The sequence below is a fragment of the Argiope bruennichi genome, chromosome 2 (genome assembly GCF_947563725.1).
Source record: "Argiope bruennichi chromosome 2, qqArgBrue1.1, whole genome shotgun sequence".
NCBI lineage: Eukaryota > Metazoa > Arthropoda > Arachnida > Araneae > Araneidae > Argiope > Argiope bruennichi.
Genome location: NC_079152.1, coordinates 132,474,845 through 132,497,166, shown reverse-complemented (window position 1 = coordinate 132,497,166; position 22,322 = coordinate 132,474,845). Strand labels below are relative to the sequence as shown.

The window sequence follows — 22,322 nt, the reverse complement described above, 5'->3', positions numbered from 1 at the left end:
AAATTCTTGACAGGCTACATAAACCTTTTAAGTCATTTTTTTTATCAAAATAATATTTGTGGGTTGGTATACTATCTCTAATCTGCGTGATGAAAAGTGCTAAAACCATTCCTTGAAACAAAAAAGAAAAATAATACTATAAAATGTTGCTGAAAAAATGGCAGATTGATCGACAAAAAAAAATCTAAAAAACAAAGATTAAGTCTATTTCCAGTTCTGAAATTGATCATTTTCCATATACTTAATGCTATAGGAATACGTTCATCATTAGAGGGTTTTTTTAATTCATTCGTCAAGACTTTCTAGTAAAAATAATTGCAATATTGCCGTTAATTGAAAGATTTTAAGATGCACTTAGAATTAAGCAAAGTAATTTATAGATAAATGTCTTTGTTGTTATGTCTCTACTTCTATATTTGTATTATATCTGTGGGTATTCCACATCTGCTCCTAAAAGTCTTGGCCGATTTCAATTAAACTTTGTTCAGTTATTTTTTAGGAAAATAGAAAACATACCATCAAAGTTTCAAAATTCAAATGTTAATTGCATATACAATTAATTTGAAATTAAATGAAATTTTTCCATTTTTTTTGCAGTAACTTGAATAAAATTATTTTACAAAAAATATTTCAATACTATCTTAAAATTTTCAGTGAATCATCTTCTAAGTAATATCCTATATCGCAGTTTGCTATGTTTAATTCAATTGGTATTAATCATTTTGAAAACATTTTAAGCGGTTTTAATCTACGGTAACAATAAAACTCGGATATACTCTACAAGTATTTTTTTAAATAATTGTTTGGAATCTTATGAAATTTTTACATTCGTTTAAAGTACATACTTAACGGTGTTTAAAAGAACGGAAACAAAACTAATGTGTTCATTTTTCAATCGAAGATGAGAGGCAAAGCCCCAAATGTAATAAATAATTTGATTAAGGATTGCAATACCGGTATACCGGGGTACCGAATACCGGTATTTTGAGCCATTTATACAAATTTGTAATACCGGTATTCACAATTTCTAGTAAATACCGTTTTTTCGGTATTTACTAGAAATTTTTTTAATTGTCTCCACTATATGTTGAGGGATAAGCCAACAAAGCAAAATAGTATACTTTTTTGTTTATATGTCTTCCTAACGGGCAAAACTAATTAGACTGTGAATACAAAGTTGCATCATACAATCAAGAAAAGTGATAAAATATGTGAATCATCCAAGGAGGAGGGTCAAAACTATCCTTTAACAACTCCGAGTGATACTGCACACGCGTAGGATTCGATATCTGATATTCACATCTGTGAAAACAGGGTTGCAGTTGTGAAGAAAATGCGTAATATTTCGATATTTTTTTTCATTTGGTGAGTTTGTTATTCACATTCTATTTGCATATCATATCTTAAGGTTAAAAAGATTTTTCAGATTTATTATATATATATATATACTCATAAATAATAAAAATAATAACCCATAATAATGAATAAGAATAACTTTAAAGAACATAAAAAAATCAGTTGATAATACTTCGGTTTGGTTTCATTATTTATATGTTGAAAAGAATATGGTGGCACAATGTAAAAAATGTTCCAGAGTTATTAAATTGAACGGAGGAAGTACAAGCGGACTCCATACACATTTAAAAATGAAACATGATACAAATTGATTAAAGAGTAAAGAATCTAAATGCGATGAAGATATAAATTTAAGCATATTTTCTAACCTCAAGCCACCAGGAATTTTAGACTAATTTGAAAACAAAAGTTAATTTGGATGAAATTATAAGTAAAAGGACAGCATTAGATGGTTTGCCATTTCGAGTGTTTTGAACTTCTACTGAATTAACAGAATCCCTATCCGCCAGAGGTTTTAAAAATCTACCAAAATCGATTAACACTATAAGAAGAACTGCTATAAACTATAGTAACGGTGTTCGCAATTCTTTGAAACATGAGCTAATTCAATTAAAAGTAAATGGTGAAAAATTTAGTCTTACATTTGATGAATGGAAAAGTGTAAGAAGTAGACGGTTTTTAAATATAAATATTCATAAAAAAAATTGTGAAATATAAGACATACACATGTATCGGGACGCATGCCAGCCGAAAAATATGTGGAAGTATTTAAATCTAAATTAGCGAAATATGGATTATCTCTGAAAGAAGATATCCATAGCGACTGATGGAGCAACAATTATGAAAAAAGTTGGAAAGTTGATTGTTGCAAAGCAGCAATTGTGGTATGCTCATGGAATTCAATTAGGAGTAATAAATGTATTTTACCATAAAAATAAAGAACAGAAGAATCCAAATACTGTAAATATAGAAACTTCGTACTCCGACTTTGAAGAGAATGAGAGTGATATTGACAATGAAGATAATGACAATGTAATTGTTGAAGAAGACATTGATAATGAGGAGAAATATTAACCCGTCAAGAATTGCTTCCTATAATTTATAAAGTTAGAAAAATTGTTAAGATATAGTATTGATTGTAAAGATACTAGCTGACCTGGCAAACATTATTCTGTCTTATAAATTATTTCTATTGAATATTTTTGATTGTTAACGAATGTATTGTATGTGTGTAGGGATGGGATCTATGACAGAAAGAAGAATGGAACACTGTAAAAGATGAACGCCGATAAAAACTAAAAAACATCAACCATTCATTTCCTCAATACAATGTATTTCATTAACGTAACGAACATATACATTTGTTTGATCTCTTAAAAGTTAAACGTAAAGAGGAAAAAGTAATATATTTTTGGTCCTAAAGCATAAAAATGAAATGAAGAAAATCAATATTCATTTCGAAGAGGAATTGAGTGTACGATATTTTTTCACAGTCCGTCTTTGGCCAACACAAATAAACTCGATAGTTTGCCCACGCGAGAACATGCCACGTGTGAAAAACAGGATGTGCCCAAATGTAAGCCGCAAACAGACATCATATGGCCTTGTGACTTATTGATTGTCACTGCGAATGCGAATCTAATAGGAAATTGAACACGTTTGAATTCGATTGGCACGTCTGTGAGAATCATTGGAATTCGTGGCAGCAAAACATTTTCGGCTCGGAATTTACCACTCAAAATGGGGCTTGGATAACGTTTTTCATCAATTGTTTAATGACCAATCGCGTGTCATTGCACAGACGTGGTGGATTCCAATTCCGAAGTAAAATAACAGGAGATCCAACTTTCAGTCGTAGAAGGTGAAAGTAGAAATCGTAGAAGGTTCAGTCGTGGAAGGCAAATCCAGTGAGTTCAAAAACTTTGTTGGATAATTTACAGCTTCGTTAGCATCACAAACTATATCAATCAATTTGTATGATACCAAGTCGCCTGGCAACGACTGCTGTATAGCAGCATAAGCATAAATCGTCGACAATGTACGTACATCGGGAAATATGCGGTCAATGAGAGCATTTTGAGAATCAACGATAGTGCAGAGATTAGTGGGCAATTTTATGCATCCAGTATTTTCATAGATAGCAACTTTCCCATTGCCAATATCTAACAAATGGTCCGAGAATGTGTCAGCAGACGGATCTTGTAGCATTTGGATGCTCATGTTTATTTTGAGCTGGACTTTTTCAACATTACGCCACAGTGGCGATGATTTCAAGCAAGCGTTGATCTCATCATCGTACGTTGAACGTGGATAGGAACACTCTAATTACCTATTGTTGTGAAATATACTTTACGACCTATTCTCATACCTACCAAATACACATAAAAATTTCATGAAAATCGGTCAAGCCTTTTCGGAGGAGAACGAACACAAACACCGTGACATGAGATTTTTATATATCAGAATGAAAAATCGCCCAGAAGAAAGGCAAGCCAAAATAGAAGATGTCTTACGGTATTTACAAAATTATAATGATTTTAAAAATGAAAATGAAAAAGAATAAAAGAGACTAACCAATTCAAATCTGATCAAGTTTATAGTAAATTAAAAAATTTTACCCACAAACCTATCCACACTCAGAAGAATTCGGTACAGTTATCGAAGATTATGATGACACTAATGTCGATAGTGAAAAGGAATTGTCTCTTGAACAAAAATTAGAATTAGCGATAAATTAAAAAAGTTCAACCAACCGAAATAAAATACAGAAATCAGCTATATGCAAATGAAATTTGCATATAGCTGAAATGGATTTATAGCTGAAATGGAAATGGATTTATTTGAAGATGAGGGATTTAGAGGTAAATACTTGAAAAAAGTATATCGCGCATTTCTAAAAACACCACCAATTAGCTTAGCTGCTGAAACAGCCTTTTTGACAGCTGGTAATTTTTGCCCAAAATTACTTTCCAGGCCAATTGATGCATTATGTTTTATAAGATCAACATTTCTAAAATTTGTAATAGTACTACAGACTGAATAGCGATATTTACACTTTTTTGTGATTTAAATAAATAAGATGTTCCATTACTTTCTTTATATGCTGTTATAATTTGTAAGTTACAAATTATTTTTTGTGATATTTACACTCTCCAATAAAACTGGCAAATAAAACAAAGAAACATCTGTGTTTTCTTTCGTTTTCTAAAATTTCTACTGCCGGCATTGAAATCTTTTTCCCGGTATTAAGATCTAAAAAATACCGAATACCGATATTGAATTTTTGGTCCGATATTGCAATCCCTAAATGTGATGTAATAAAAAAATAGTTAAAATTCATTAAACGTTAGTTTTTACATTAGAAAATATTGTCTATGAAAGTATTTGTATTTTGAGGAATTCCGAATATATATATATATATATACAGGATGTTTCATAAATGAAGGGAGTAACTTTAAGGGGTGATAGTACACATCAAGACGAGTAATAGTAAATAGGAAACCAAGTGTCCCAAACGTCTTCCGAAGGAGATAGGCGCCATCAAAGTTTAGGGCCCTAAACTTCAAATGATGATAAAAAACGGAAAAATGGATCGATTCATTCACGGTTTTCGCTAAAATCATTCTTTAAACTAGTATTTTCTTTAAAAAAATGTTTTTTTAAGACAAAGTTCAACAAATGCCTATAGAGGGCGCTCTAGACTTTGGAGTACCGAACAACTACTTTTTACCACTATTTTTTTTATTTTGTTAAATGTTTACTAAAGCTTAGACTTTAACTGAAATTTTGAGCGCAAAATTGAAACCATAGGGAGCGGTTAAGTGGCGCAAATTTTACCGCGTTCAGGGGGTTAAATTTTAAACGCTTTTATCTAATGAGCAAATTAATAAATGATGAAGCAAACTTTAATAGGTGACAGTAAAACACCAAAACAAACAACATTCATCAAAGAAATCATAGTCGTAATTTTAACCCGAAGGTGATAGAGGGCGCTGAAAGAGATTTCGTTTTAAGAGACAAAAAAGAAAACAAAAAACATTTACGTTATAAAAAAAGTTTAATTATAAATAATTACAATAGTTGTTCGAAACACTGACCATTAGAGGCGATGCATGCGGTAGAACGGCGAAGAAGCGATTCACGAACTTTCGGAAACACGCCAGGAGTATCGCGCACCTTCCCTGCAGCGGCCGAAAGTCTGGCGGCGAGTTCTTCTGCAAATTTGATAGGAGTCTCATACATAAGACTCTTCATGTGCTGCCACAAAAAGAAATCCAGGCATGAAAGATCGGGCGATCCCGCTGGCCAAGGAACAGGACCACCTCGCTCAATCCATTGATTTGGAAAGGTTGCGTTTAGATAATTTCGCACCTCTGGCGCATAATGAGCTGGTGCTCCATCCTGCTGGAACCACATTGCTCGCCGGATGCGAGGGGGAACATCTGTCATCATTTCTGGCAGCAACTGTTGCAGAAAGGTAAGATATTTTTTTCTATCCAGGCGTTCTGGCAGAAGATAAGGCCCAAGTAGATGGTCACCAATTATTCCTGACCAAACATTTATGGAAAATCGTCGCTGATATGCATGTGGATTTCTGTCCATTGGTGGGAATTGTGGGTGTTATATGTACCCTCACGTGTAAATGTACATTCATCTGTAAAAAGCACAGTTGCACCAAAATCGGGATTTAGGGTGTTCTTCTGCAGATACCAGCGTGCAAAATCCATTCGACGAGGAAAATCCTTTTGTGTCAGTTCCTTTACTCGTTGAAATGAAAAGGATCCATACTTTAATCCTTTAGTACTCGCCATGTGGTGGAGGGTGATACTTTAATTTGACTTGCCACTACTCGCGTGCTTGTATTTGGATGATCAGCCACCATATTCAGATTTTTTTCTTCCACAGCAACCGTTATGTTAGACTCCGCACAGCCTGCATTTGAACGTGCACCAAAAAAGGATCATGTCTCACACAACTGTCTGTGCAAGCGCACAAATGTTTTATCATTGTGCAACCACATGTTGGGAAACTTTTCTCCGTACAATCGTCGCGCCTCTGCACTATTCCCATTTGCAGTTCCGTAGATGAAGTGCATATGAGCCTTTTCTTGATTAGTGAAGGGCAACAGCTTTTGTTACGTTTCTACCGTGTTTTACACTTGCACACTCGGGTCAGTGGCTTTTATCTTAATAACAATGTGCATATGCGTTCTTCTTCTTCCCCATATCACAATTTCATTTTCTTCTTCCAGAAACTTGCAGCTATAACGCTTGCATGGAAAAAATTTGAAGATGTTCTAACACGTTTGCGTTTGAATTCAAATCATGCATTTTCTAATGAAAGTTGATTCTTTTGGTGTTTTACTATCACCTATTAAAGTTTACTTCATCATTTATTATTTTGCTCATTAGATACAAGCGTTTAAAATTTAACCGCTTGAACGTGGTTAATTTTGCGCCACTTAACCGCTCCCGATGGTTTCAATTTTGCGCTCAAAATTTAAGTTAAAGTCTAAGCGTTAGTAAACATTTAACAAAATAAAAAAAAAAATAGTGGTAAAAAGTAGTTGTTCGGTACTCCAAAGTCTAGAGCGCCCTCTATCGGTATTTTTTAAACTTTGTCTTAATTTTTTTTTTTTTTTTTTTTTTTTTTTTTTATGAAAATACTAGTTTAAAGAATGATTTTAGCGAAAACCTCAAATGACTCGATCCATTTTTCCGTTTTTTATCATCATTTGAAATTTACGGCTCTAAACTTTGATGGCGCCTATATCCTTCGGAAGACGTTTGGCACACTTGGTTTCCTGTTTATTATTACTCGTCTTGATGTGTACTATCACCCCTTAAAGTTACTCCCATAATTTATGAAACACCCTGTATATATAAATCTCATGCCACTATGTTTGTGTTCGTATTCCTCCGAAACGGCTCGACCGATTTTTATGAAATTTTTTATGTGTATTTGATTGGTATGAGAATAGGTCGTTAAGCATATTTCATAATGCTAGGTAATTAGGGTGTCCATATCCACGTTCAACGTATTCTGTTGAGATCAACGCTTGCTTGAAATCATCGCCACTGTGGCGTAATGTTGAAAAAGTCCAGCTAAAAATAAACATGAGCATCCAAATACTACAAGATCCATCTTCTGACACATTCTGGGACCAACTTTTAGATATCGGCGATGGAAAATTTCCTGTCTATGAAAATACTGAATGCATAAAATTGCCCACTAATTTCTGCACTGTCATTGATTAGCGAAATTCTCTCATTGACCGCATATTTCTCGATGTACGCAAACAATACATAAATCATACGTGGATGGCAGAAATAGCATTTTGACAGCAAAAAAAATGTGAACGTTGACGATTTAAACTTCAAGATACAGCAGTCGTTGCCAGGCGACTTGATATCATACAAATCGATTGTTACAGTTTGCGATGCTAACGAAGTTGTAAATTATCCAACAGAGTTTTTGAACTCACTGGATTTGTCAGACATGTCACCACACCTTCTACGACTGAAACCTGGATCTCCAATTATTTCACTTCGGAATTTGAATCCACCACATCTGTAAATTGGCACGAGATTGGTCATTAAAAAATTGCTGAAAAATGTTATCGAAGTTACCATTTTGAATGGCAAATTCCGAGCCGAAAATGTTTTGTTGCCACGAGTTCCAGTGATTCTGACAGACGTGCCAATCGAATTCACACGCGTTCAATTTCCTATTAGATTGGCATTCGCAATGACAATCAATAAGCCTCAATGCCAAACGATGTCTGCTTGCGGCTGAAATTTGGGCACACCCTGTTTTTCACACATTTTTCAATTATACGTGACATGTTCTCGCGTGAGCAAACCATTGAGTTTTTTTGTGTTAGATAAAGACGGACTGACAAAAAATATCGTACACTTAATTGTTCTTCGAAATGAATATTGATTTTATTTATTTCATTTTTATACTTTAAGAAAAAAATATTAATTTTCTTCACTTTACGCTTAAATTTTAAGAGATCAAACAATGTGTAGGTTCGTTACGTTAATGAAATACATTATACTGAGAAAATGAATGGTTGGTGTTTTTATCGGCGACCATAATCTACACCGCTCCATTCCTTTTTCTGTCATAGATCCCATTCTTTAAAAACACACCGAATTCTTTTAAAACATACCTACATTCCCCTTACATAAATCGAACGTATAAAGAAATCAATATCAGAATCTCACACTGATAGGAATTTCTATAATCACTGGGAATACATTTCGCTCGCTTCTGCTCTCTTCTTCAGTTCGCTATTGTACATAATTATGCCTCCTCTGATGGAATACAAGGGAAGTTTGGACTAGGAATTACTCAAAAATATGTGTTTTACATTATATATATATATATATATATATATATATATATATATATATATATATATATATATATACAGGGTCTCTCAAAAACCTTGACCGCGGCATTTATTCCTTAAATATTGATCACTGACATATACTGTAAATTACAAAGTTGCGCAAAAAAAGATGCAAAATGTTATGAAATCGATTAAAATTTTCCAAGGATTAAACTTTAAAAAATACAAATTTAAATTTTTATATGGATCCCGTAAAAAAAATTCCTAGTAAGTAAAATGTTCCCCATCCTCTAATAAGGTCATGTATAAAATTTCAGCAATTTATCACAAACAGTCTGAAAGATATGAAACTACATAAATGCTGACTTAAACCACTTTTCGATACCTGGATATGAGTTCGCAAAAAGGAAAAATCAAGTCGGATGTTCGTGTTTTAGGGGTCGTACACAAATTGACAAAGAAAGTAATGTTTGAATAAATAAATATTAATTTTTCTATTTATTGGTTCAAAAGTATTAGAAATTTGTACAAATAATTACTTAAAGGAAAGATTACATAAGTTTTTTTTACAAGTTCATTGACTGTGGTACTTTTAAGTTATATTTTGTAATTCATGATATAAAATTTCAAAGTATTTTTTCAAAAAGCATGGATTTTAAAATGTGTGTTTAAAACTGAAGATATGAAGCATATTTTATTTCCTTAGAATGCATTCCTGCGTCGCGTCATCTGCACTGTAGCTGTAAATATTTGCATTTTAATTTGTGATTGACCCTTCACCAACTTTGTTTTAACATGCCTTTTAGAGTTTTCAAGATAAAAATTCTGAAATTTTTTACATGACATTATTAAAAGATGGGGCACATTTTACTCACTGGGAATTTTTCTGTACGGTGTCCATATAAAGATTTAAATTTTGCATTTTTTGAAATTTAATCCCCTGAAAATTTAATTGATTTCATAAAATTTTTCACCTTTTTTTACGCAACTTTGCAATTTACAGTATAGGTCTATAATCAATATTTAAGGAATAAAAGCCGCGATTAAAATTTTTATACGCCCTGAATATATATATATATATATATATATATATATATATATATACCATTTGACAAACACTAATAATTGATTTTCAACATTGATATCATTCAAACAAGTTGTACTTCAAATATGTCTTTAAATATGTCTTTAAAATGATAACCACTCTGGAATAGAAGATAAGATATATAATATTCATATTATTATCGCAAAAAATAGCTGGTTAAAATTCTCTCTCTTTCACCATGAAAAATTTAAAATGCTAATAATGTTTCAGTTCTGAAAATTTATTCTAAGTAGGAATGAATGCTCAGACAAATCCATGCATATTCGCATATTCAATTTTTCGACTGAATTTCAATTTATTATCCCATGAACGTGTAATATGTATGTTAAAGTAAAATGCGCTTGCAACATTTTATTCTTAGATTGTCGGCGGTATCGCTTTATCACAGGTAGGACATTATTACCTATCATTTTCAAAGAATTGCGAAAAGTCAGCGATTTCATGCTACTTTTTGAACTGTGCATGTGCTCTAGGAATTATGTTTTTATTCTGTTTTCCTTTTTTTCTCAATGAATTTCTATAATGAAAAGTTAAGTTATATCATAAAATTTAAAATCAATTCAAATTTCTCAAGGAGACAGTGGCCTTTATTAGACACTTTTCGGAATTATTCAATCAGAGTTAAGAAATTTTATATGCATATGCATTAAAGTATAAATACGTTATATTTCTTAAAAAGATTTTAAAACAAAATATATTATTTTTTAAAAAAATTAAAAAAATATATAATTTTTAAAAATTTCAAAAAATTCCAGGCGATTTAATATTTCTGTTATTTTTTTTATTATTATCCAATATAAATTTATTTGGAACAAATCTAAGTATGATTTTGTAATTCCAATTGATTGCTACTATTTTAGAAAAAAAATTATTTACACTTACAGAATTTTCATAGGAATTTTATGATTTTCTGAACTAAAATTGACTTTTAACGAGCTAAAAAAACTCGAAACATAAGATGCATACACCATTTTCTTTTAATGTTTGAACGAAATCTTTATTATCAATTTCATTTCATTGGACACATGGAATATTTAAATCTAATTAAAATATCATTTTGAAAAAATTAATTAAGGTGTACTTTTTTTTCTTAACCCTTCAAATGTTTATTTTATAGAACAATATATTTTATAATACTATTTTAGTTGAATTTAAACATATATTTTTGTGATGAAATAAAAACAAAATTGCACGTTTTCGTCCATTTTTGCTTTCGTTCATTTCAAATTCCACTGTCCCCTTAATGTCATTGAAATCGTAACTTTAATGTCATAATTATGCATGCATTGTTTTTGATATTATTTTTTTAACTAAAAAAAAGTTACTCAGAAGCCTTTAAGAACAAATACTTTTCAAATATTATCAATCATGCATTTTAATGAAAGATTAATAGTCCTTACGCTGCTTGAAAGTAGCGAAACGTTAACATGTTGTCCTCAGAATGAAAACTTTCTTTTCTTTTTTTTCTTTCCTTAATATTTTGTTAAATTATTTTAGAGATAAAGTTAGAAAAATTTTTCGAGGGGTTTCGTACAACTGTTGATCAGAAAGAAATCGAATCTTCCCCTGAAATGCAAAATGTAAAATCTTTTAAATGTGAAATTAAAGATTGTTCTGGATTTATAATATTCTTACGTGCAATGTCACAATAATTTACATTTTCTGGTTTGAAGGAATAGCACTTGCATTAAAATAATAATTTTTTGCATTATTTTTGATATTTTAAAATTATAATATTTTTGGTGCCACACTACGAATTTTCAGAACTAATAATTTAATTGTGAGAAATGAATCCCAAATTCATTTTGACAGTAAATAATTTAATAAAAATACTTTGTAAATAGAAACTTCCAAACAATTTTACAAAAAGCCAATTAAAGGTGTGTTTAGGAATGAAAGAAGATATTTCGTATTCGCCATTTCATCTTGCAGTGGAAATGTAAATTTCAAATCCAATAGCATACAAAGCCATTGAAATGAATCTGATTTGCTTTCATTTATGAGGAAGGGCAGCAAATATTTTTAAATGGTATTCAATTGATTTCAATTTTTTAAAAGTAAAAGAGTGGGTTATGAGAAGAAAAATACTGTAGAAAATTTGCAAATTTTTATATGAGGGAGTTTGAAAAAGGGAGGGAATGGGTTGGAATGTGAGTTCGGGAATTGAATGTTTTCCTAAAATTTCTAGCTGAATAAATATTGTAAGAGTGAAGTATTTTAAAGTACTAACTACCTTTGACAACCAGTTTGTTCGTCCAAAATGCTTCCTTTTTAGGATATTTAACTATTTACATAGAATGTATTCAACTAAAATTTCATCATGTTATTTAATGAAATATATGAATGAAATGGATTACGTCTATTACAAGTTATTGTGCTTAAAATATCGTTTAACAAATAATTTGGTTATATTATATTCTATATTTTGTTAAAGAAAATTTAATATAACCAAATTTAAATATGGTTTAAGACTTAAATTCAATGTATTGTTCCCAAATCTGATTTGTGTTTGGCGATTTCTTGCCAAATGCAATCGCTAAAAACTAAAAAAAATTGGTAGTCTTCCAAGAGAGTAAACATTTGGCGAGTGTTTTTAAGATTGACGCGATTTTGATGTGCTCAGCTAGAAAACCTACATTGATTTTAAATCTTACCAAATTTGTGCATATGTCACCGTAAAGGCACATAATTCAGTAATTTCAGAGAATTCTTAGTTTTTTTCATAAAGTAACTCATTATAATTTATTTCATAGAAATTTAGATATTTCATGAAATACCACATTCTGTGAAATACAGAATTTCTTGATTTAACGATAAGCGATTACGATTACAATAAAACATAGCGATTATTTGCCGGGCAATAGTTAAACCTAATTTCGCCCTGGATTAAATTTTCTGTTTGAAGATAGATTGATTCTTGATTTTTTTTTAATTTTAAACAAGCGAACCCTTTTTCCGAAATATTTCTAATAATATTTTTCAGTTCCATTAATTTGTTACGCAAATCGTTGTATTAAGCTCAGCTGAAAAAATGTTCAATGAATTAGTTGAAACGTTCGTAAGAGGATCTTTTTACATTTGATTGTTGCTAATTGATAATATATATATATCGATATAGTATATATATGGTTATAATGCCGAACCTGTTTAACCCTTTGTATGGAACAGCATTAAAATTGCCATTTAAATCATGTTGATGTCTTCGTAATATTACTGACATTATTCAAAAGAATACAAAAATCACAGTTCCGATGGGAAGTAGTCATCTAACAGCAGAAATTAGCAAGTGAATGCGAATGTAATATAAAAAAAATGTTGATACGTGCATTTCCTCAGATAATCGATAATACGGTTTCATTCTTAAATCATAACTTAAAATTTTAAAAAGAACTTCATCTAAGCAAAACTTTCTTCTGATTTAGTATTCACTGTCACCTATTAATCAGTTTAAAATCAGGATCAATTTTTTTAGCGAAAACTGCTTTTTTAAACATCTAGCAAATTCGTTATCACTCATTTATTCTTTGTAATTTGACGAGGTCTTATTAAAATCAAATATTTTATGTGAAATATATTTATAGTATTGTATTTTTCTGCTGTTTTTTATTTTTCGTATAATTAAAACGTTTTAAAAAAGATACTAATTTTTCTTGAAATTATTTTAATTTCTCTCTGCATGTACATTTCACTCCAATACAAATACATTTAATTGAAAAATAAATTATAAAGCATTTTATAACCTTTTATGTACAATTTTCTCTTTAATAATATATTTTAAATCATTTTAAACCCAATATGTAATTTTTAAATTGCCTCCAATTGCTGGAATTTAATTCAAACCTATTTTATTGTTTAATCAAATCTTTCATTCAAATATTTTGCCACTATTAAAGATGTAATAGAAAGATTGATTTTTTAAAATTTTTAACAAATGGTAATTCCTAAAAGAATTAATTTGAGAATTGAAATTGTTCTGAAAGTTGTAAAAGATCTGAATAAAATTAGATCCTAAAATTTCATTTTAGTTTAAATCATTACGTCAAAGCAAAATACTATTGCATTTTCTCCTCGCAGATTGTAATATTTTTCAGAAAGCAAAATCATCTATAGGAGAGTAAAATGAACAATTTGTGACTAATTGAAATAACAATAACAATAGATTGTTAGTAATTTATTTAATAAATGAAAACAAAACTGAAATGTAATACAAATTATATTTCAAATTTAAAAAAAAATCTATAAGAAAAATCTTCTGTTATAAGTTTTATTTTAATTAAAAGGCAATATGATTTGTGTGTGATTATTATTAGTAATTATTACTTTAGTATGATATCTTTCTGCTAATTAATTTCAAAGATTTTAATTAAAATCTATCATTTTCTTTTAATAAAGCGTATTTGAAAACAATTCATATTTCTAATCCCTAAGAGATGCATGTAGAATTTTATTTTAAATAACAAAGGGCAGGAATCTTACATTTAGATTATGTGGTCTGATTAATAAATACATTAAATTAATAAATACAACTTTAAAAGTTTTTTTCGCTTTTTTGCAATTAATTACTTTTAATATTTTTCGCTTTAATTACAACTTTAAAGAATTTTTTCGCTTTTTTATAATGTAAATATAAGCGAGGTAAACTGGGATTGCATTTTCTAAAATATCTCTTAATCATCGACAATTAGTAGGCATTCTCTATAGCATTTCTAAATTCCCGCTAATTTTTCCTGCAAAAGTAAAGTAAGTTCCTGTATATTTACAATACGAGCGCAAATAGCACTAGTTAATGATGAGACCGCCTGCCGCACACATCATATTACTTTCTTCACTATTTTTATAATCAGCTCAGAGACATTAAGTAAGAACTCCCTTGTTCTCTAGATCTGTTTGTCACGAATCTCCATTTGGTTTTGCATTGAAGGTTAATGGAATGGCTGTGCATATAACGTTGTCTTAAAAATGTTTAAGAAGTTATGTTGTATTACTTTTAATATTTAGATTCCATTGTTTTCAGAATTCAGATTTTAGATTTTAAAAGTGTATCGACAGTCTTAAAATTAAACTCTGCCCATTGAAATTTAAGGATTCTTGAAATTCTTACGTGAATACTTTTAACAAAATATTAACAACCTGAAACTTACAAAAATTGAATAAATTTACCAGAAGTGACAATCAGGTTGTTCAACCAGATTATTGACTTTTTAGGCAGCTTAATATGAGTAAAAAAATGAATTTCATCGTACTATTTAGTAAAAATGAAAAATCTGAGTATAATTGAATAAGTCTACAGGATGAGTTTGATCAATTCTGACAAACGAAAGAGCGTACAGAAAAGCCCATGGGAATTATCAAAAACTATAATAACCCTGTCCCATCTCCAGCAGTTCCATCTATAACAGTTTACAAGTTATAGCTAATAAATAAGTTATAAAAAATTTGGGGATACATCCTCACGCAAAGTAGGTACATATTCTGAAAGAATCACTAAAATCCTTTAAGATATCACCAGTTTAATGAAAATATACGGATTAACAGCCCAATAATAAGTACAGAAACGTTAGCGAAATTCAAAATTTAAAAGTTGCCAAAATATTTAATTCTGAATTCCAAAAATAAAGTACAAGCTACAATTTGTCACATACACCAAACACTTGTCCATACCGTCGGCTTTCTAACGAGAACACCATAAATCGTTTAGGTGTTTTATTTCAGGAGAAATGAAGCCTTTCGTTGCCAATTATCACGGAAATCAGTGTTCATTGAAAGAGACATTTGACAAAAATTCGTCAAGTAAAGCAGTTACGGATATATGGAAAGTATGCAAACCACTGTTATGAATGTTTTCGGATGTGCGTATGTTCTGTAATCCACCTGCATGGGAATTTCACACACAATCACAAAAGACAAGACAATCCACTGATTGCAGAATTAACTTATTCTTATGAAGGTTTATGGCTGTTAATGCTTCATCACGGAACTTTGGATGTGTAAAGGTTCAACTGCATATATAAATTAATAATTAATTTAAAGTTATCCTTCGTCTTCCATATTATATGGAGATAAGTCACTGAAATGCAATTTTTAAATAGCCAAATTCTATGATCACCTAAAGTTACGGTAAAATTAAGTAAGTAGAATTAATTTTCTAGTTATTTTATTAAAATTTAAATATTATATATCATAAATAAAAATATATAAAAATAATACATTTAAATATTTTATATATATATATATAGACTTTTTCTTCTATTACACAAGGACTTTTTAATGGAAAAAACATTTAAGTGTGGAAAATACGTTGCCTCTTATCATACACAGCATTGTTAGACTTTACTTAAAAATGCCAAATGCTTTTCAATCAGATTGGTGCCCATTTAATACAGATTATATATTGCCAATTTTTTTCATACATATATTAATATTCATTACGTTGCAAGTTTCTTTTGTCTTTGGAAAACGCACAAATTTCTCAAAATGATTCTATCGTACAAATTTGTTACTTTACATTGAATGATTTTTTTAAAAAATTTAAAAGGGTTTTAAAAGAAATAATCAACTTCTGCCTTAGATAATTTTCTTGATTTAAAATACAAGAGAAATTTTTGTTCGTATGATTACAATTTTTAAGCATTTCTGTGTTATTTCATACCTGAATTAATGTTAATGATTCAGTATGTCTTATTTCATGCTGTTTTGATCAATTATTTTTCTTTTTTGCAGAATCGCTTTTCGGCATCATGTTCGCTGGTACCATATACGACTTTTTCACAGCTAACCGTAAGTTTCAAAATTAATTTCAATTTTTTTCATGGTTTTCACATTGTTTAAAGTCTAGTTTAAACAAAATGCATAGCCAATGCTTATAAATTATGAAGACTTAAGGAATGTGATCACGATCACTTCACACCAAGTTTGTAGAATGGTCGCATACCGCTTATTTCTAGCATATTAGTCCATCATTTAGGCTAGTAAAACAACAGAGCCAAGCTAGCTTCAATTCAAACCCTTGGATTCCCGCCTCTGTTATCCTTTCCCTGCATTCATGAAATGTGCATTGTAATTGGTGTTGTAGAAATGGAGTAATGGAAATTTTAATTATATATTTTGGATGTCCAACCACCCACACTCGACAATGCTAATTTGTATCGATTTCATCACTAATGATCCGTTTTTGTTTCCTTTGGTTGTCAACTATTGGTTTTAAAGTAATGCATTTAACATCCAGAAAAAAACTGGGATGTATTTTGCAACATACAAATATTTCCACTGAATGTAAACTATCAGAATAAAATCAACTACTTCATCAATTTTCATTAAGAAAACACAGTTATATCATTGCACGTGAGAGGAAAAAAGGAAAAAGTATTGCGACCATATGCGTGAAAACATACAGCGACACATTGGAAGATATGAGAATATAACATTTGAGACACGATAATAATCTATTTAACATATTTAAGCATTTTTAAGACCTCTGCCTGCTTTAATCTTTTTTTTTCCATTTCAGCTTTACTTATTGACAATAAATGAATGGGATATGAGATGTTGCTCCGGTTCTCCAGAAACCCTCCAAATAGCTCAGGTAAGAGTCTGAATTATTCCTAAATTCATTATAATCTTTCTCTGAAGCTATTTCCATTTTTACTTTCTTGAATAGGAAATGCACAATATTGTGAGCTCCAAAAAATTCAAATTTGAGATTTTGACGAGTCTCCATGTTTCAGATCTTCTAGAGCCGAAAGACCAATTTCTTATTACCATGATATTTATTCTTTTGTGTGTGAAATTGACAACTCAAACTCTCTTTGAACTTGAAGGATGAAATTTGAAAAATGTGTTTCACACCTAAGATGTAGAAACTTATCAAATTTTGAAAAAGCTCCATTCAGAGGAAATCTGCTTGTCAGGATGACAGATGATAAACTAACGCTTTAACTACAAACTGAAGAAAGTTAGATCAACAATATTTCGAACAAACATTTACTATATTAAATGTAAATGTATTAAATTTGGAATGAAATCTGTCGAGAGATTGTCTATCTATTTCATTAAGTATTTTACTGCTCATAAACGCGTTAATTCAAAAGCATAACAGCTTATGGCAGTGAAATTTGGTTCAGAGTTTCAGCATTTAAATTTCAGGTGTTTATCAGATTTTGTGCCTTCTTGATAAAAAAAATTGATCGGCTGATGGTCTGGGTTTTCACAAGAATCAAAAAACTATAACGTAAAAATGCGGTGAATTAATATATGCAATTTACTATGTAATCTTATTATATTAATTTGTAATTCTCTTATAGTCAAATTTTGGTTAAATAAAGGCATTCCAAAAATATAACATTCTTTCCTAGTAATTATATATTAATTGCATTATAACGATAAATCGTTCTAAAAATTGCAAGCGATTAAAATCTTTATTAACCCATTAAACGCCAAAACTCAAAATCATTATTTGTTTTCGATGCAAACAATACAAGTTATTATTTTGACCACTTATAATAGTAATTTAATGTAAAAATAAGGAAATTGCACTTATCTTTAAAAATATAGGGTGCTGCGTTGGCGAACGTCAGCGGAAAAGAAGTACGAATGTTGATCGTTATCACCGAGCACTACGCCGCATTTTCTTCACGTTTTAAAAACTAGAAATTTTTGTGAGCTTATTAAAGGGTATAAAATAATCAAAACACTTCTTTGAAAATTTTTATTTATTAAAAATTAACGAATAAATGTAGTTGACAAGCTTATTATGTAAGAATAAGGTGATATAAATTTCAAGTATGATATGCTTCACTACAATAGTGGTGTAAAGCAATTCCACAAAGATTGTAGCGATACTGAGGCAATACTTGCAACGTAGTCTTCTACTTCTGTAGACTTAACAATAAAATGTCCTTCGGATATTGGTTTTGTAAGGCTGAATTTGCTCGGACGTCCTGTGGCTGACTGTTTCTTATTTATCTAACTATCCAAGGGCGTCTGTAACAGATGAAGCACAACATCTCGTCTAAAATACAACAGTGACTTTTTTCTTACTTCTTCAGAAAATCTTGATATTCTCCAAGCATTTGTTAGTGCAACATCGATGGAATTTGAAAATATCGGCCACCACCATCTTTTGCCACGGACCCTAATTCTGTATTGAAACAAAATTGTCTCGCAAATCTACACCATCTATTTTGTGATTATATTGCTCAATGCAGTGAGGTTGGGCTACTAATATTTTCTTCTTCTGATTTTTAGAGTATCGAGAAACATTTTTTAGTGGTTCAATTTTTCCAAACGTTGATACTATTCTCACAACAGAGTTGTCGTTCCACCGAACAACAAGTATATTTTTATTTTCTTCATATTGAAAAAAAAAAAAAAAAATTGAAAATATCTGCACTAGTTTTATCTTCCATGACTTGTTTCACACTATCAATTGAAGCTTTTTCTTCCTTTTTTGGCTGAGGCCTATCAATTGGTTCCTTTCTTGTCTATCGCAATTCTTCCTTTTTCCGTTATTTTTTGTTTTTATAGCAGAACTTTTGGGGGGATCTAACTTCTTTACATGAACTTCAACTTCCCCTTTAGTATCTCTAGGTAAAACTTCATTATCGTTATTTAAAATATTTTCCTTACCTTCATCTTCATCACTAGCATCTGCTGTTTCTGGAGGTACGACAACAATATCGTTCTCATCTGCATCTTCGTCATCGGAATTTTGTTCGAAATTTTTTTCCAAAACTTCTTCTAACGTAAGATATCTTGTTCTACGCATTTTAAACCACAGAGGATAAAAAAGTTGCTACCAATAAGACGCACAGTACTGAAATGAAATCTTTCAAGAAGGATAACAGTTTACCCACTTTCCGCTAACGTTGCGCGAACGCAACACCAGTTTTTACTTTCCCCTCCTTCCCCACAGAAACACCTGATTTGGGGAATGTACTGACAAAGAGTGACCTTGACTAATGTATTTCACAGCCAAACCCCAATTTGTTTTTAATTTTAATTTTTTCTAAGAAAAACTGAGTTTGGAAATTTGAACAAAAAAAAATGCTTAAAGTAAAACATCAATTATTAGGTGTAAAATAATTTATTAAAGACAGTTTTTTCACTGATTTGTTAGTAGCACTATTCTTGAACATAAAACTGTAATTTTTTCAAAAATTTGCTTAATCGTTATTTTTTTATATTTATTTATATTGGCCGTTGCGTCAACGCAACACCAGCGGTTAATGGGTTAAAATTATTGTTCGTAAATACAATGTTGGCATGCAGTAAAAATGCATGAATATATTCATTAGACGACAAAATGCAAAAATATTTAGTGATGACTACTCCTCGAATATATGAATATATATATATATATATATATATATATATATATATATATATATATATATATATATATATATATATATATATATATATATATATATATATATATATATGTCATAGATCTCATCCCTACACACTTACAATATATTCGTTAACAACCAAAATATTCAATAGAACAATAGAAATAATTTATAAGGCAGAACAACGTTTGCCATGTCAACTAGTATATATATATATATATATATATAATTTAAACTAACACGATGAATGGACTCCTTATTAAAAAACATCTTCCTTATTAAAAACTTTATCATTAATTTTTTTAAACTTGAATTAAATTCTAGGCAAAGAATTTGATAATATTAATTTTAATAAATATTTCATTTCAAAGATCGATGCTTACAATATACGCGATGACTTCGGCACCATTCCATCATTCAAAGAAAAGAAATATCCATCCTAGTGAGTGGCGTCCACTTTTACCCACGTACTTATCATTTCCTCCTCCTTTTTCTGAAGTGAGGATCAAGTATTGCCTTAACAATGGGAAGGCACATCGAAAAATTTTCATTGTAAAACCATTCAAGCCAAAATGATAGAATTTAAAACCATTTTTTAGTGAGGTGTATAATGGAATTTATTCACTCGATGTTTCAGATTAAACATAAACGTAAAATCGCGAGGCATTTAAAGAATATACTCTTTTCATCCAACTAGCGATGTCTCAATGGCTGACCTTTGGGAATTATGATTCAATGGTAGAAGATTCTGGAACAATACTCATTAATATAGGTGAAGGATGAAGGTCTAGTGCTCGCCAATTCTTTCCGTTGGTATGACATAGAAGTTGCGGAAATAATTTGCTGATGGCCATTGAAACTATTTTGTGAATCATTCGACCAAGTTTTAAAATTACGAGGTCACTTCCAAATAAAACTCACTTCGTTAATTTAAAATACACGCAGTAGATCCTTGCCAAGCGCAATTATGCACAAACGCGTTGGTTGTTTTTATTAAACCAGTTGGCTTTGACGACCACTTTGTTCGTCTAAATTATTGGCGTTTTATGCTGTTAATGGATTAATATGGCGTATATTGGAGGGTTTTTTTTAAAATTTCACCAGTTATTTGATAAAATTACAAAACATGAATTCAATTGAATTTCAGTTTACTGAAAAAAATGTAGATTATTAGGAATAAAATGTAGATGAAATTTTACTACGGAGTTAATGGATGCGTTTGAATTTCACCATTACATTTACAAACACTGTTACGCATACCGTAAGAAACTGAATTTAAAATATAATTAAACTTTTTTCGAAAAATTGTAGGAAATGGAATTTTTCATTTATAAAAGATAATAGAATGATTTTTGAATGATAATAGAATGATTATTTTTTTCGTAAAATAATTGTTTTCAAAGATACGAACATCAATTTCTGTTGCACGTCATAGCGATTACCTATCTGTCGATGGTAAAGCATTTTGAGCTCTATTAAATTTACTGTTTGAAGTATGTTTCTCGATTTCAGCATATCTTCTTTCCTCTGACCGAACTGAATTTTGGCGAGACGGTGAAATTTCTTCAGAGCATTTCTAATAATGCTTTTGCCGTTCAAAGTATTGAATTCAATGTATCTAAAAACTAAAATAAATAAAATAGTAAGCAGTTTGAAATTCATATGATAGTTTGTTTACATTCGATCGTTGCCATTCGATAGAATGTAATTGAATATATATATATATATATATATATATATATATATATATATATATATAAAAGTATTAAAATCAAGTTAATAGGAAAATCAAATAAACCAAATAAAAAAAGAATCCCGCCTGAAGACATTTTCAAGTGTCACACTCAGGCAGGGATTCAAAAAAAGGGATTTTTTCTGTGAGGGAATGCAGACAAAAAGTCTAATAATGATTCGTCGTGACCCGAAAATCTACTGAAATTAGGCCTAAGAGATATACCATTTTAACAGAAAGGACAATACAAAACAACAAATTAGAAGAAAATAACCACGAACAAGTAAAAATACAATAACAAAATAACAATAAACACTTAAAACACTTAAACCACTAAAGTAAAACAAAAAGGAAAGTGCATACCAGCAGCAAGCAAGGAAATTTTAAGGTATCGCTTTTGATTCCTGTTTTTTAAAAACACAAAGC

At 30.2% G+C, this 22,322-nt stretch overlaps 1 protein-coding gene across 1 annotated transcript in view; it reads left to right on the top strand.

Moving 5' to 3' along the window:
* Positions 1-10,150: 10,150 nt before the first annotated feature.
* Positions 10,151-22,322, top strand: part of LOC129962431 (uncharacterized) — a 32,202-nt gene continuing 20,030 nt past the window's right edge. The window contains exons 1-3 of the mRNA XM_056076202.1: positions 10,151-10,206; positions 16,539-16,595; positions 17,326-17,400. Coding sequence (XP_055932177.1) covers positions 17,356-17,400 — 45 coding nt within the window. The 5' untranslated portion in view covers positions 10,151-10,206; positions 16,539-16,595; positions 17,326-17,355. The remainder of the gene's footprint in view (positions 10,207-16,538; positions 16,596-17,325; positions 17,401-22,322) is intronic.